Genomic DNA, 17,786 nt, shown 5'->3' on the forward strand with positions numbered 1-17,786 from the left:
ACACATCCATAGATATACCAGACACGTCCATAGACATACAAGACACGTCCATAGACATAACAGACACGTCCACAGACATACCAGACACGTCCATAGACATACCAGACACATCCATAGACATACCAGACACGTCCATAGACATACCAGACACGTCCATAGACATACCAGACATGTCCATAGACATACCAGACACGTCCATAGACATAACAGACACATCCAAAGACCTCAAACTGTTAAACAGGTGTAGGGGGCTGATTTTTGGCAAATTACGACAAGTAGGTAAAGCTGAGGCAGTTCGCATTTTGCATATTCCTAGGAAACAGCAAATGCAAAAGATTGTGACACACTAATTACACTGAATTGCGATAAATTTGTCGCTTTTCAACGGCAGGTGAGCAAAATGTGGCACGGTGCCCTCCCTTGTATTTTTACATTAAAAAAAAAAATAATAAGTTGACTGATTGCTGGGATTCCCTCTTGCCTTCTGGCTTTATTGCCGGTGAAATGTGGAAGTGTGTGAATGATTTTGGTCGTCCTTAATACCACGTCTTTTCCTTTCTCTTGTTCAGAGCAGAAGAAGCTGATGAAACAGTCATCGAAACAGAAATCTGGTAAGATCAGTAAAAGCAATTACTCGCAGGAGCTTTTCTTGTTGCCGCACATGCTGAATGGAACCCTACTCTTCTGCGAGAAAGTCACTTAAAGTGACGGCCACTTAAAAAAAACAAAGCTGGTACCAGGGATAAAGTGCTTGTGGGCATCCCTCCATACCATTGTGCCCCAGGCACACCTGTCCTATCTCTTGCTAGTGATAGATCTTGCTCGCCCACACTCTTCTCATACATTCGAATTGGTCGGTGAAGCAGTACAAATCAGTGATGTGCCAATAGGAATGTGGGTGGAGGGAAGGAGTAAGAGAGAGTGGGCAAGCTCCAACATGATCCTGAAAACTGCCACAGGTATGCAATGACAACTGTGTAGAAGAGAAAATAATTGCTCCTGCCCTTGAGGGGTTGTTCATGCGACTAGGATCGCTGGATACGACCACAACTGGTGTTGTCGTTGTCCTGCAACTCATGGATTGTTGGGGAAACCACAAAGGGAACTGATTAAGATAGTAAGTCCGACCAGGTTCCACATCTCAACACGGTCTGTACCAGCATACTACGCCCAGTGGACCTTCTTGGTGGACTTACTATCTTAATTTGTGCCTATGTTCCATCTATTTTTGTGAGTATGATGTACACATGTTTTTAACAATAAACAGTTTTTAAGATAATGCGCCAGGTTGGTGCGCCCTCTGTATTTTTTCTTTTCATGCAAAGACAACTCTATGTACCTATACTTTATACCAGCTAGCAGCTCGCTCTTTTTAAGTGGCAAAGTCTCTTTAATTTATATTAAAGCCCCATTTAAACTTCACTTTAATTTAGCTAATTATGGTCCAGGTGCATTAAAGCAGAATGCCTTAAAGTTTGTTTTCTTTAAAAGTAGCCACAGCCTGAATAGAAAGGCCTGTCCACTGCCAAAAAAAAAAGACCCTTGGTGTTTGCGTGGAAGCAGCAGTCACTCTCCAGAGGTCCAACACACCCCCTGTTGAGTTAGAGTTCTCCAACTAGCAGCGAGCATGAGCTTTGCAGAGCTATACAGTAGTTCTGACTCGGTAAGGGGGAAGTCAGGCTTCTACGTTGAGAGCAATCACACTCTGCAGCATGCAGTTGGGGGGGGGGGGCAGGCTTTTCTACTCAGGCTGTGGTTGCTTTAGAAAGTAAACACACAGTAAGACATTGAATTCCCTTTGTTTTGTGCATCTGAAATGCATTTAGCTGATTTATTCTGAGTAAGATTGCAGCACATTGGCTTAGTGTCTACCACTTCTGGCTTGCAGCCCTAGTGTCATTGGTTCCAACCACTACTTGCATGTTCTCGCTGCGCTTGTGTGGGTTTCCTCTGTGTACTAAAGCTAATTTAGATGGAAGTCAACTAACCTACCTACACAAGAACAGCACATGTAAGAACTATCCTAGTTAAGATTTGAACCACAGACCAAGGGCATTCGCAGGGGAGGACTGGGCCAGGGGGCAGGGGGGCCCCTGGGTAGCTCTGATGCCCCATAAAAAGGCTGCACTGCTTCTGCCACAGACATGCCTAAAAGATTGTTGGTGAAGGGAAGTAAAAAGTCTCCACTGCTGACCTACCGAGTGCAGGTTGAAGACAAGGACAAAGCGCAGGTCTCCCCCCCCCCAGCATAAATGTTGTAAACTGTGTCTGAGCAGAGGCCGGTTCCATTCCCGACTGGAGACTCTCCTCCCCTGGCCAGCCCCAACTGAGCTGTCCCAGCTCCCCCCAACCGCCCCCTGCTGGCCAGGCCAGGAACCTGGATTGAGCCGGTAAGCCGGAAAGGGTAGAGTGGGAGGGGGGCCGAGTCACTGCACCATGGGCCTCTAGTTTCTAATTACCCCCTGGGCCAAAAATTGCCGGTCTGCCCCTGGGCGTACGTACAGGGGTCTCAATTGTGACCTCACCCCATGCGGCCCCCTGTACACCCAGATAGGAGAGGCAGCACATAGATGAACTGATCCCCTCCTTTTTCTCCTGCAGTCTTTCAGCAACTGTGGGAGAAAAACGGAGGGGATCGGTTCCTCTACATGCGGCCCCTCCTATCCACCTCTTGCTGGGATTGGGCTCCTGTGTACTCCACCAGCCCCTCCTCATCTCCTGCAGCACTGCCGTGTTCTCCCCTCCACTCTCCTGCTGGCTGCTGCAGGGTGTCATTTACTGGCCCCTTCCGTGTCTTAATAAATAGAGTCAGTGATCAATACCGATCACTGCCTCTGTTCATTCATAACTGAGGCATAGTAAACTGTGCTTACTATGATTCAGTTTGTGAATGAACTGAAAGCTCTGTACAGAGCTATTCCTGTCTATTCAATCTGTGCAGCCGAAAAAGTGCAGAAAGGAGACTGAAGACTGTGTCCTTAATCTCCTTCCTCCGTGTAAAAGGTAAAACATCAGAGGTCTGTTTAGATCCCTTATATTTCACCAAAGCCCCCCCATTTGGCTCGTAAAAAAAATGTAAAAAATCAAAATCAAAAATCAAATTGTAAATAAAGAAATAATATGGTAAAAAAAGTAATAATATTGGCACCAATGGCGGTACTACCAGAGTCGCAAAGGTCGCACTTGCGGCCGTACCTGGCGTTCCACAATTGGACAGGGGTGACGGGACCGTTTATGGTTTCTTGCACTGGGCCCTGAAAGTTCTAATTTTGCCTCTGCCCCAGACCTTAGAGCGTCAAGGCACTACTAACCACTAAACCACTGTTGCTACTTTACCATTTTGTGAAAGACCAGGAATCCCAAAAGTCCTACCTTGCAATTCATACACATTGCTAAGTTAAGTCTCTATAGTGCCTCCAGCAATAGGGGGCTTGTGGTAACAAGAACCCCCCCCCAAAGGAAACTTCTAGTACGCAGGACAGATCACCCTTACTTACTCTTGATTAGGGATGATCGAACGGTTCGGGTCGACTATCGGTTTGACCCGAACATTGACTGTTCGAAATTCGCCCGAATTCCGAACTTTTTGCGGTAAAAGTTCGGAATTCGGCCCCAGAACCGCCCAAAATGCAATGGGACAGGAACTGGGCTTTAAAAGCCCATGATTGGACCAGAAACGTGAGTAAAAGCCAATTGAGGGGGCAGGAGGATGCTAGGAATGTGATTGGAGTGACTAGGGGGTCCAGAGGCCAATCAGTAGTGAATACGCCCCCAGTATATAACATAGCCCTGCCAAATCTCTAGCATTGTAATACAGGGGCTGTGGAAGAGAGTGGAAGCAGTTCTGTTACTCCTGCTGCAAAAGTGTCATTTAGCAATTATTAGTGTGAGGAAAGGGATATCTAGTGTAGTTAGGGTACTATATACCACTATAGTTATATTCAATAATCTAGTTTCTGTAGGGAAAGTATTAAGTGTCAGGGTGACCGTAGTGTAGTTTAGGGTGAACTGACTCTGACTGCTATGCCAGGGTGACCGAACTCATCCATATCAGGGTGACCGCCAGAGAAAAAAGATAATTTTTCTTAGAATTTTTAGTAGCGCAGGGATGGGGTTCCGCTCCTTACACACCTGGGCGTTTTTGTTTCAGGCGTTTATTGGGCTTTTTTGTGGATGTCTTTGGAGGCAGGCATGACATCTGAACTTCTGTATAGGGGTATATATACTAGATATATATATATATATATACTATATATAGATATATATATATACTAGATAAAACTACCTACTACTTTATAAAACACTGGTCCGACCATATCTGGAGTATTCTGTCCAGTTCTGGTCACCAGTCCCCAGGAGGGATGTGTTGGAGCTAGAGAGAGTCCAGAGAATAGCAACTAAACTAATTAGAGGATTGGAGGACCTTAATTATGAAGAGCGCTTACAAGCGCTTGATTTATTCTCCCTGGAAAAGAGACGCCTGAGAGGGGACATGATAGCGATTTACAAATACCTCAACGGTGATCTCAGCATAAAAAAAAAAATATTCAGTCGCAACGAATGCAAGAGAACACAAGGCCATACAATGTGATTAGAGTAGAAGTGATTTAACCTCAGGCTACGCAGGGGGTTTTTACAGTAAGGGCTACAAGATTGTGGAACTCTCTACCACAAATGGTAGTAACTGCAGGGAGTATGGCTACTTTTAAAAGACTCTTGGACGTACATCTCAAAGATCAAAACATTCAGGGGTATGGGAAATGATTACGTCCACACACACCTACACAGGTTGAACTCGATGGACTGTTGTCTTTATTCAACTTCAACTACTATGTAACCCCTCACATTTTTATAAATATTTTATTATACCTTTTCATGTGACAACACTAAAGAAATGACACTTTGCTACAATGTAAAGTAGTGAGTGTACAGCTTGTATAACAGTGTAACTTTGCTGTCCCCTCAAAATAACTCAACACACAGCCATTAATGTCTAAACGGCTGGCAACAAAAGTGAGCACACCCCTAAGTGACAATGTCCAAACTGAGGCCCAATTAGCATTTTCCCTCCCCGGTGTCATGTGACTCGTTAGTGTTACAAGGTCTCAGGTGAATGGAGAGCAGGTGTGTTAACTTTAGTGTTATCGCTCTCACTCCCTCATACTGGTCACTGGAAGTTCAAATGGCACCTCATGGCAAAGAACTCTCTGAGCATCAAAAAAAAAGAATTGTTGCTCAACATAAAGTTGGCCTAGGCTATAAGGAAGATTTCCAAGACCCTGAAACTGAGCTGCAGTATGGTGGCTGTTATACAAGCTGTACACTCACTACTTTACATTGTAGCAAAGTGTCATTTCTTTAGTGTTGTCACATGAAAAGATATAATAAAATATTTATAAAAATGTGAGGGGTTACATAGTAGGGGAGGTTGAATAAAGACTATAGTCCATCTAGTTCAACCTGTGTAGGTGTGTGTGGACGTAATCATTTCCCATACCCCTGAATGTTTTGATCTTTGTGATGTACGTCCAAGAGTCTTTTAAAAGTAGCCTCACTTCTAGGGACTCACTAGAAGCAGAAATAACCATAGAGGAGATACAGCAGGCAATGAATCTAATGAAACCAGGAAAAGCGCCAGGGCCAGATGGCCTAACGGCACAATACTATCAGTCACTGTTCCACATTTTAGGCCCATACCTGGTAAAGTTATTTAATGCAACAGAGTCAGATGGGACGCTAACCAGAGACACACTGACGGCACATATCTCATTAATTTTGAAGGAGGGTAAGGACCCAGCGGCTTGTGGCAGCTATAGGCCAATATCCCTATTAAACGTGGACTTGAAGATATTCACAAAGATACTGGCAGACAGGATGGCAAGAATATTACCAAAATTAATACATTTAGATCAAGTAGGCTTTATGACATCAAGAGAAGCGAAAGATAATACAACAAGAATACTCAACTTGATACAAATAGTAAAGGAAGAGAAGACCCCGTGTGTAGTGTTGAGCGCGGACGCAGAGAAGGCCTTTGACCGGGTGGGCTGGCCTTTCCTGTTTGCCGTGCTCAAATATATCGGGTTGGGTAACCTAATGATAGATAGAATAACTAGAGTCTACACAAATCCAACTGCTAGGGTGAAAGCTAATGGGTTATTATCAAAAACATTTCTGATAAAAAATGGCACAAGGCAAGGGTGCCCGTTATCACCCCTCTTGTTCGCCCTTACACTAGAGCCTTTCCTCTGTAAAGTCAGAGGGAACTTAGATATAGAAGGAGTAAGCGTAAAGGGGAAACAATACAAAATAGCTGCTTATGCGGATGACATGTTATTCTCTCTAACTAATCCAAGTATCTCATTGCCGAACCTGATACAAGAACTTAAAGTATATGGGGCCTTATCAAATCTAAAAATCAACTTTGGGAAATCAGAGGCAATGGGGGTAGAGATGCCCACGACTCAGGTGCAATTATTGAAAAATAGCTTTGGTTTTAAGTGGAATGAGACGGCGGTGAGATACTTGGGAACATACATACCGGCAAAATTAGAACAGGTGTATGACCTCAATTTTCTGCCTATGATAGCAACGACTAAGAGATTATTAGAAAAATGGCACGGGGGGATGCAGTCGTGGTTTGGTAAATGTAATTTATTGAAGATGATAATATTGCCAAAATTTGTATATCTTTTCCGAGCGCTTCCGGTGAAGATACCAGGTAGATTTTTTAAGGTAATACACTCATTGCTTGTGAAATATATCTGGTCAAACAAAAAACCAAGAATAGCACGGGAAATTTTAACTTTGCCTAAAAAAAAGGGGGGTCTAGCCCTGCCGGACGTACGAGCATATTATCAGGCAGCTCACATAAGTAGGATCTTGGACTGGTGGCATCACTCAGAGACTAAACTTTGGGTGATCCTGGAACAAGCACAAACAGAAGTAAACCTGAAAAGAGCGATATGGTGCTACCAGGACCTCCCGAAAAGACTAAAACATCATTTAATAATTGGAAATACTTTATGGATCTGCACGAGACCAAATGTATTTAATAAATTAACGACAGATAGATCCCCCTTGCTTCCAATATTAGGTAATCCCCGATTCCCTCCGGGACTAGATCAAAGACAATTTGTAATGTTAAGGGAAAGGGAGCAGGAACAGGCATCGTCTTTCTTAACACAAAAAAAATGGCCTTCGATGACCAGATTGACTGAAGGGGAGGGACCATATAAGGTGCCATTTTGGCAAGCTGTCCAACTACATCATTATCTAGTCTCTATACCGGGACCAGAGGATTTTGATAGACCACTAACGAGATTCGAGCAAGCTTGTGTAAAGCCAGGAAATCTCTCACGTACTCTGTCAATTGCATATGGCCTATTGACAAACCCGGAGGAACAACCGGATTTGCCATGGGTAAGGAGGTGGGAGGAGGACTTGAATTGTAAGTTTACAGGGGAGCAGATCCAGAGGATATTAAGGTTTGCACTAGGGTCATCTAGATGTACCAGAATACAAGAGACGAACTATAAGTTGGTAACAAGATGGTATGTCACGCCTGAGAAATTACATAGATGGCTCCCAAATGAATCTAATCTATGTTGGAGATGCGGGACGGAAGTGGGAACCTTGTACCATATCTTCTGGTCCTGCTCTAAAATAAAAACTTACTGGACAGGGGTGAAGGATATAGTTCAGAAATTTGTAGAACACGAAAGAGAGGAGAATCCGTCTTTTTTTCTATTAAACCTATCGGATATTCCAGTAAAAAAATATGAAAGATCCATAATTCCTCATTTGATAAACGCAGCAAAGGCATGCATTCCAGGGGCCTGGAAAAAAACACAACCTCCCTTAGTGTCCGAGTGGATACGAAGGATAGAAGATAACAGGAGATTGGAAGAATTGATTGCAGCGGCACAAAATAGACAGGAGAAACAGAAAAATTTGGGAACTGTGGAACCACTGGATATGCTCTGAAGAAGGGAAACTATACTTCACAAAATAAAATGAGAAGGAAAGTGAGATAGCAAAAGAGAGTATCCCCCCATCTCTGTTTATTACAATAAGTTCTTTTGTCTTTTTTTTTTTTTTCTTCTGTCGTGTTGGGTGAAAGGGAGGGAGGGGAGGGAAGGGAAGGGGGGGGGAGGAAAGAAAAATGTTTTAGGAAAACAGCAGATAGAGATGTTACATATTATGATATATATTATGAAAAAGATGTATATGTTGAAAATGTTATGTATAACCATGTGAATTCCTGAATAAAAAAGAGATAAATTGAAAAAAAAAAAAAAAAAATAAAAGTAGCCATACTCCCCGCAGTTACCACCAATTGTGGTAGAGAGTTCCACAATCTTGTAGCCCTTACTGTAAAAAAAACCCTGCGTAGCCTGAGGTTAAATCACTTCTACTCTAATTGCATTGTATGGTGATTAGAAAAGATATAATAAAATATTTACAAAAATGTCAGGGGTGTACTCACTTTTGTGAGATACTATATATGCTTTATTAAGGTCAATTATTATATAGTACACAGTATAGATTATACAAAGTGACTGGATCACTGACATGATCAGACATAGCAGGCCAACTAGTCAGTGTAAGGAACAAATAAACAGAGGAAGAAGAATCCCAATTAACATACCACGGTTATAGGCAATGTAAACAAGACATCAGCCACGTTTTCCATCCCCAATAGACAGGATTAGGGTGCAACGAAGAGAGAGAGAAGAGTAAAATGCACAGCTGAAGATGACGGGAATATGGAACAAGGAGGAGAAATGGGATGGGAAAGAAAGAGAATGGGTGGAGGGAACAAGGGCAGGAAAGCGCCGCAAACCTATCACGTTGCCCAGTGCACTCCATCTATTCTTCCCACTGAGAGTACCGAGAAGGCACACTAACTGCAATTCCAAGGAGACCAAACTTTATCATATTTCCAAGGACAACCCCTGTTTATATAAGTAATCTTATACATAGGTAGGACCGCATCCAACATGGGCTTCCAGGAAGACACCCCAGGGGAGTTGATAAGGTCCATTTTAACAAGATTTCTTATGTGGCATAATGAGGGCTTTTTTTCTTAGAAAAAAGGTGCAGGAACTCAACCACGCCTCTGTCACTTGCAGGGAGATCATCCAGTCGGGGTGTCAGCATTCGCACTGCACTCCAGGCACCGGTGTTCCGTGAAAATTCCCTACCTTCGTCACTTCCGGTGCACCTACGTCGCACCTATGTCGCACCTACCTCATGGAACAGATGAGCAGGTTACCATTGCGCATGCTCAGAGGTCCGGAGGGTAGGGAATTTTCACGGGGTAGTGATGTGTAACGTTACACCGCATCAGCTGTTGCCGCGGTAACATTAAAACATCTCGGCTGCAACATGAAATCATCTCCGCTCCTACCCCTGTCACTTCCCTGATCTCGGCTACTAAATTTTAAAGCGGAGGCGGGTCTATGAAAATATAAATCATGGAGCTGAGATCTCCGTGATTTATATTTTCATAGACCTGCCGCTTTTACATTTAGTAGCCGAGATCAGGGAAGTGACAGGGGTAGGAGCGGAGATGATTTCATGTTGCAGCCGAGATGTTTTAATGTTACCGCGGCAACAGCTGATGCGGTGTAACGTTAGAAAACCCTACCCCGTGAAAATTCCCTACCCTCCGGACCTCTGAGCATGCGCAATGGTAACCTGCTCATCTGTTCCATGACGTAGGTGCGACATAGGTGCGACGTAGGTGCACCGGAAGTGACGAGGTATGGAATTTTCACGAGGTATGGTTTTTTAACGTTACAACGGCATCTCCTTTGTCCCTGTACTGCACTTGGAAAACACAGGAAGCCAGACCTCTATGTTTACAGGAGATAATGATGAGCAGGGAGCAGACGGCCTGGGCCAAAGGTAGTGGAACTGAGTTCCACCAAGTTCCAGCAAAAGAAAAGCCCTGGAAAGATAGGAGATGGGGAGGTAGGTAGAGACAACTGCAACCTGAGATTAATCCCTGTGAAAATATTGGACTAATATGATACAATAAGAGGGCATTGTATTATATCCCAGGTGCAATCGACCAAGAGGGCAACTCGGGGCCTCGATTCGGGTACATTCTGTGGAGTCTCAAAGGGGTGTAATATACTCTGTGTAAAAACATGAAATTAATTATGAATAATGCTGATGATCTGATCCCTCTGATCCCTCAGCAGCCCAGGAAAGTAATCAACCAAGCTCCATACCGTTTCTACAACTTGGGGGATTTTCAAAGGTCATGGCTACACCTGGAGAAAACATTAGCCTGATGTGTACCTTCAACACTGATCCCTCAATGGAGCTGAGCATGTTGGACATACGCTGGTCCAAGGATGGTGTCACCATGTGGTTCTTCAACAAAGACTCCAAGGAGGATAATGCCAAGCTGAAAGAACTTTCTAGAGGAAACGCAAGCTTGAAGTTGACTTCCGTCCAGACGACAGACAGTGGGAGGTACACCTGTAGCATCAGATACCGCGCAATGGAGCGTAGCTTACATACCAATGTTATTGTGAAAGGTAGGTAATAGCTCTTATTCTGAAGGTCAGTGTATCCAAAACTGAGTAGAGTCATCCACAGGTTTCTCTCACATAGAGCCCAGGGGGAGAGATGTCTCTGCCATGGTCCCTGGTTCCGTTTTCAGCCACCTTCAGCTGTTGTGTGTTTCAGTTCCCCCTTTTACATTCTCAACAATATAAATAAAATAAAAAAATCCAGCAGGGATGATGGGACCCCTCATAATGGGCACAGCAGGTGTACAGACTTAGAAACTCAGCACAGGGATGGTGGGAACCCCTCATAATGGGCACAGCAGTGTACAGACTTAGGAACTCAGCACAGGGATGGTGGGAACCCCTCATAATGGGCACAGCAGTGTACAGACTTAGGAACTCAGCACAGGGATGGTGGGAGCCCCTCATAATGGGCACAGCAGGTGTAGAGAATTGGGAACTCAGTCCAGGGATGGTGGGAACCTCTTATAATGGGCACAGCAGGTGTACAGACCCAGGAACTCAGCACAGAGATAGTAGGAACCCCTTATAATGGGCACAGTAGGTGTACAGCCCTGGGAACCTAGCACAGGGATGGTGGGAACCTCTCATAAGGGGTACAGCGGGTGTTCAGGTCCAGAAACACAGCACAGGGATGGTGGGAGCCCCTCATAATGGGCACAGCAGGTGTACAGACTTGGGAACTCAGAAGAGAGATGGTGGGAACCCCTCATAATGGGCACAACAGGTGTACAGACCTGGAAACTCCGCACAAGGATGGTGGTAACCCCTCATAATGGGCACAGCAGGTGTACAGACTTGGGAACTCAGCCCAGGGATGGTGGGAACCCCTCATAAGGGGTACAGCGGGTGTACAGACCCGGGAACTCAGCACAGGGATGGTGGGAACCCCTCATAATGAGCATAGCAGGTGTACAGACTTGGAAACTCAGTAGAGGGATGGTGGGAACCCTCATAATGGATTCAGTAGGCATTCAGACCTGGGAACACAGCACAGAAATGGTGAACACCTCAAATAAGGGTTACAGCAGGTAAGCAGACCCAAGAACTCAGGTTCTAACCTTTTTTAAACTACATTTTTTTTATAAACGGCACTGCAGAAAACACACAAGGGTCAGTGTGCTCTTTACAAGTGTGCCTTATCATCTCTGTGATGGCCAATCACATTGATCACACATGTAAACACTTACAATTAGGAGCCCTCCCCTTCCTCTTCTGCCAACCCTTAGGCTGGCCATACACTATACAATTTTCTTATTCCATTTCCTTTAGATTTACCTTAAACTATGTAGTGCAAGGGCCTGCCTGACTGCATACAAATTGAAAGTGTTTAGGTTTGACCCTATATTACATGGTTTTGGTAAATCTAAAGGAAAATTGAACAAGAAGATTGTATAGTGTATGGCCAGCCTTAATGTAAGTAATGCTGCTCCCACTGACCCCCAACTAAATAGGGGGATGGTGAGTAACAAGGGGGGTACACTGAGTACAAGGCATATTGACCTGGCATTTTAGGGCTTCAAAAATGCGATAGGAAATCAAAAAAAAATGTTTTTAAATGTTTTTCCCCTATTATAGTAAAATTGGAAAATTGAATGTACCGTAGTTTTTTTCAATTGCGCTGACCTGTACAGTTCTGAAGCATGACATGTTAGGTATCTATTTGCTTGAAGTGACGTCATCTTTTAATTTTTACCACAAATGTGGGTATTATACTGTGTCTGTGTGCACTAAAACTCATTTAACTTAATAGACCTCATCAAAGTACCCTTTATACATCATTCCATCAGAGCCACCCTTACATTAGAGGCTGACCTTACATGGGAGCCTCTTTCAGAATCCACCCTTACATGAAAGTCTCCATCACTGTCCACTCCTACATGAAAGTCTCCGTCACAGTCCACTCCTACATGAAAGTCTCCGTCACAGTCCACTCCTACATGAAAGTCTCCATCACAGTCCACTCCTACATGAAAGTCTCTATCACAGTCCACTCCTACATGAAAGTCTCCATCACAGTCCACTCCTACATGAAAGTCTCCATCACAGTCCACTCCTACATGAAAGTCTCTATCACAGTCCACTCCTACATGAAAGTCTCCATCACAGTCCACTCCTACATGAAAGTCTCCGTCACAGTCCACTCCTACATGAAAGTCTCCATCACAGTCCACTCCTACATGAAAGTCTCTATCACAGTCCACCCCTACATGAAAGTCTCCGTCACAGTCCACTCCTACATGAAAGTCTCCGTCACAGTCCACTCCTACATGAAAGTCTCCGTCACAGTCCACTCCTACATGAAAGTCTCTATCACAGTCCACTCCTACATGAAAGTCTCCATCACAGTCCACTCCTACATGAAAGTCTCTATCACAGTCCACCCCTACATGAAAGTCTCCATCACAGTCCACTCCTACATGAAAGTCTCCATCACAGTCCACCCCTACATGAAAGTCTCCATCACAGTCCACCCCTACATGAGAGTCTCCATCACAGTCCACTCCTACATGAGAGTCTCCATCACAGTCCACTCCTACATGAAAGTCTCCATCACAGTCCACCCCTACATGAAAATCCATCACAGTCCACTCCTACATGAAATTCTCCATCACAGTCCACTCCTACATGAAAGTCTCCATCACAGTCCACCCCTACATGAAAGTCTCCATCACAGTCCACCCCTACATGAGAGTCTCCATCACAGTCCACTCCTACATGAAAGTCTCCATCACAGTCCACTCCTACATGAAAGTCTCCATCACAGTCCACTCCTACATGAAAGTCTCCATCACAGTCCACCCCTACATGAAAGTCTCCATCACAGTCCACTCCTACATGAAAGTCTCCATCACAGTCCACTCCTACATGAAAGTCTCTATCACAGTCCACTCCTACATGAAAGTCTCCATCACAGTCCACTCCTACATCAAAGTCTCCATCACAGTCCACTCTTACATGAAAGTCTTTCACAGTCCACTCCTACATGAAAGTCTCCATCACAGTCCACCCCTACATGAAAGTCTCCATCACAGTCCACCCCTACATGAGAGTCTCCATCACAGTCCACCCCTACATGAGAGTCTCCATCACAGTCCACCCCTACATGAAAGTCTCCATCACAGTCCACTCCTACATGAAAGTCTCCATCACAGTCCACTCCTACATGAAAGTCTCCATCACAGTCCACCCCTACATGAAAATCCATCACAGTCCACTCCTACATGAACTTCTCCATCACAGTCCACTCTTACATGAAAGTCTCCATCACAGTCCACTCTTACATGAAAGTCTCCATCATAGTCCACTTCTCATGAAATTTGCCATCACAGTCCACCCCTACATGAACTTCTCCATCACAGTCCACTCCTACATGAAAGTCTCCATCACAATCCACTCTTACATGAACTTCTCCATCACAGTCCACTCCTACATGAAAGTCTCTATCACAGTCCACTCCTACATGAACTTCTCCATCACAGTCGACTCCTACATGAAAGTCTCCATCATAGTGCACTCCTACATGAAAGTCTCCATCACAGTCCACCCCTACATGGAAGTCTCCATCACAGTCCACCCCTACATGAGAGTCTCCATCACAGTCCACCCCTACATGAGAGTCTCCATCACAGTCCACTCCTACATGAAAGTCTCCATCACAGTCCACCCCTACATGAGAGTCTCCATCACAGTCCACCCCTACATGAGAGTCTCCATCACAGTCCACCCCTACATGAAAGTCTCCATCACAGTCCACTCCTACATGAAAGTCTCCATCACAGTCCACTCCTACATGAAAGTCTCCATCACAGTCCACCCCTACATGAAAATCCATCACAGTCCACTCCTACATGAACTTCTCCATCACAGTCCACTCTTATATGAAAGTCTCCATCACAGTCCACTCTTACATGAAAGTCTCCATCATAGTCCACTTCTCATGAAATTTGCCATCACAGTCCACCCCTACATGAAAGTCTCCATCACAATCCACTCTTACATGAACTTCTCCATCACAGTCCACTCCTACATGAAAGTCTCTATCACAGTCCACTCCTACATGAACTTCTCCATCACAGTCGACTCCTACATGAAAGTCTCCATCATAGTGCACTCCTACATGAAAGTCTCCATCACAGTCCACCCCTACATGAAAGTCTCCATCACAGTCCACTCCTACATGGAAGTCTCCATCACAGTCCACCCCTACATGAAAGTCTCCATCACAGTCCACTGCTACATGAAAGTCTCCATCACAGTCCACCCCTACATGAAAGTCTCCATCACAGTCCACTCCTACATGGAAGTCTCCATCACAGTCCACCCCTACATGAGAGTCTCCATCACAGTCCACCCCTACATGAGAGTCTCCATCACAGTCCACCCCTACATGAAAGTCTCCATCACAGTCCACTCCTACATGAAAGTCTCCATCACAGTCCACTCCTACATGAAAGTCTCCATCACAGTCCACCCCTACATGAAAATCCATCACAGTCCACTCCTACATGAACTTCTCCATCACAGTCCACTCTTACATGAAAGTCTCCATCACAGTCCACTCTTACATGAAAGTCTCCATCATAGTCCACTTCTCATGAAATTTGCCATCACAGTCCACCCCTACATGAACTTCTCCATCACAGTCCACTCCTACATGAAAGTCTCCATCACAATCCACTCTTACATGAACTTCTCCATCACAGTCCACTCCTACATGAAAGTCTCTATCACAGTCCACTCCTACATGAACTTCTCCATCACAGTCGACTCCTACATGAAAGTCTCCATCATAGTGCACTCCTACATGAAAGTCTCCATCACAGTCCACCCCTACATGAAAGTCTCCATCACAGTCCACCCCTACATGAACTTCTCCATCACAGTTCAATCTTACATAAAAAAAACCCTAGCCTATACACCCCTCTTCTATCCTGAATCCCAGGGACCAGTCCATACATAACTAATTTGCTTATTATTTCTTTGTATAGACAAAGTGGATCATTTCCCAATGTCAGACTCTCAAGCAAAATATGATGCAAAATCAACAATCGCCAGCACTGATAAATACAGGAAAGAAAAAGTCGGGATGGTTGTCGGAGTGATAGTCGCTGCAAACTTCCTTGTCTATTTCATCTACTGTTGTATTGTACTTTAATTTTATTTTACCCACAATGCTATGCAGCCGGTGTTGTTTTGTAATTAGAGCAGAATTGCAATATAGGAGTTTACGTTTCCATTGCCTCAACCTGTAGAGTGTCAGACCCATGGCCTGTGTTCCTCACCAGCATTTTCATTTGTGACAAGTGGCCAGTGAAATTAGATTCAGAGTACCAGGTCATTCCACATAAAGGAGGGCACAGTTTTGTCTGCTTCTAGATGACAGACCTCATTGCTGCATGGCACGGCTTTGTTTCTAAACAAAGTCACGTCAGACCTCACAGTTTATAAATGGGAGAAAACGTCCTATTTTATTGGGTACATTAAAAATGATAAATAGTTGGTCATATTTTGTAATAACTTACGTGCCGATAGAGACTCACGGATGGGATAGGCTTGGCATCTCTGTATGCCACACCATATCCTTTGAGACACGTCACACTGGACACTGGGACATACAGACACACAACGATCCCTCAAGTTTGGGCTAGTGTTGCCATGCTGTCTAACATCTGATTTTTTCAAGAAACTACCATATATACTTCAATTTAGGGTGACTAGATGTCCCCGGACTGAGGACATTGTCCCCGGTTCTGTCCCCGGGTTCCCGTGCTGCTGTTAAGTGGAGGAGAGGCAGAGCCAAAAATTGACTGTGTGGGGGGCTGAGACCGGGAGGTGAGCAGATGGAGGGGGATCTGTTTGTACACAGGTGAGGGCAGGGATGGGAGCAGGGGTCAGAGCTGATGCAGCTGCATGGAGAGATGGAGAGTTTAGCCATTGTGAGGGAAGGACTAAGAGGTGGCTGCAGAGAGAAGGGTGCAGAGGTGAGCTTTGGATGTGGGGGCAGAGGAGTCCTCTGTTCATAGCAAACCTTTGAACCCTGTACTCTATACCTAACACCCTCCTGTATATTATGTAGTCCTGTGCCCAGCGCTCTGTGTATTATGTAGTCTTGTACCCAGCACTTTGTGTATCATGCAGTCCTGAACCCAGCTCTCTGTGTATTATTGTAGTCCTGTACCTAGAGCTCTGTGTATTAAGCAGTCCTGTGCCCAGCACTCTGTGTATTATGCAGTCCTGTGCCCAGCTTTCTGTGTATTATGTAGTCCTGTGCCCAGTGCTCTGTGTATTATGCAGTCCTGTGCCCAGCACTCTGTGTATTATGTAGTCCTGTGCCCAGTGCTCTGTGTATTATGTAGTCCTGTACCCAGAGCTCTGTGTATTAAGCAGTCCTGTGCCCAGCACTCTGTGTATTATGCAGTCCTGTGCCCAGCACTCTGTGTATTATGTAGTCCTGTGCCCAGTGCTCTGTGTATTATGTAGTCCTGTACCCAGAGCTCTGTGTATTAAGCAGTCCTGTGCCCAGCACTCTGTGTATTATGCAGTCCTGAACCCAGCTCTCTGTGTATTATGTAGTCCTGTACCCAGAGCTCTGTGTATTAAGCAGTCCTGTGCCCAGCACTCTGTGTATTATGCAGTCCTGTGCCCAGCACTCTGTGTATTATGTAGTCCTGTGCCCAGTGCTCTGTGTATTATGTAGTCCTGTACCCAGAGCTCTGTGTATTAAGCAGTCCTGTGCCCAGCACTCTGTGTATTATGCAGTCCTGAACCCAGCTCTCTGTGTATTATGTAGTCCTGTACCCAGAGCTCTGTGTATTAAGCAGTCCTGTGCCCAGCACTCTGTGTATTATGCAGTCCTGTGCCCAGCACTCTGTGTATTATGCAGTCCTGTGCCCAGCTTTCTGTGTATTATGTAGTCCTGTGCCCAGTGCTCTGTGTATTATGCAGTCCTGTACCCAGAGCTCTGTGTATTAAGCAGTCCTGTGCCCAGCACTCTGTGTATTATGCAGTCCTGTGCCCAGCTTTCTGTGTATTATGTAGTCCTGTGCCCAGTGCTCTGTGTATTATGCAGTCCTGTGCCCAGCACTCTGTGTATTATGTAGTCCTGTGCCCAGCTTTCTGTGTATTATGTAGTCCTGTGCCCAGTGCTCTGTGTATTATGCAGTCCTGTGCCCAGCACTCTGGTTATTATTTAGTCCTGTGCCCAGTGTTCTGTGTATTATGTAGTCCTGTGCCCAG

The 17,786-nt window shown here is 44.9% G+C and overlaps 1 protein-coding gene across 1 annotated transcript in view; it reads left to right on the forward strand.

Moving 5' to 3' along the window:
• LOC309558529 (uncharacterized protein) overlaps positions 1-15,884 on the forward strand; it is a 34,294-nt gene extending 18,410 nt beyond the window's left edge. Inside the window, exons 4-6 of the mRNA XM_082261609.1 lie at positions 570-611; positions 10,212-10,553; positions 15,539-15,884. Coding sequence (XP_082117735.1) covers positions 570-611; positions 10,212-10,553; positions 15,539-15,705 — 551 coding nt within the window. The 3' untranslated portion in view covers positions 15,706-15,884. The remainder of the gene's footprint in view (positions 1-569; positions 612-10,211; positions 10,554-15,538) is intronic.
• Positions 15,885-17,786: the final 1,902 nt, after the last annotated feature.

Source organism: Pelophylax lessonae, assembly GCF_965119305.1.
Source record: "Pelophylax lessonae genome assembly, chromosome: 6".
In the NCBI taxonomy this organism is placed as follows: Eukaryota; Metazoa; Chordata; class Amphibia; order Anura; family Ranidae; genus Pelophylax; species Pelophylax lessonae.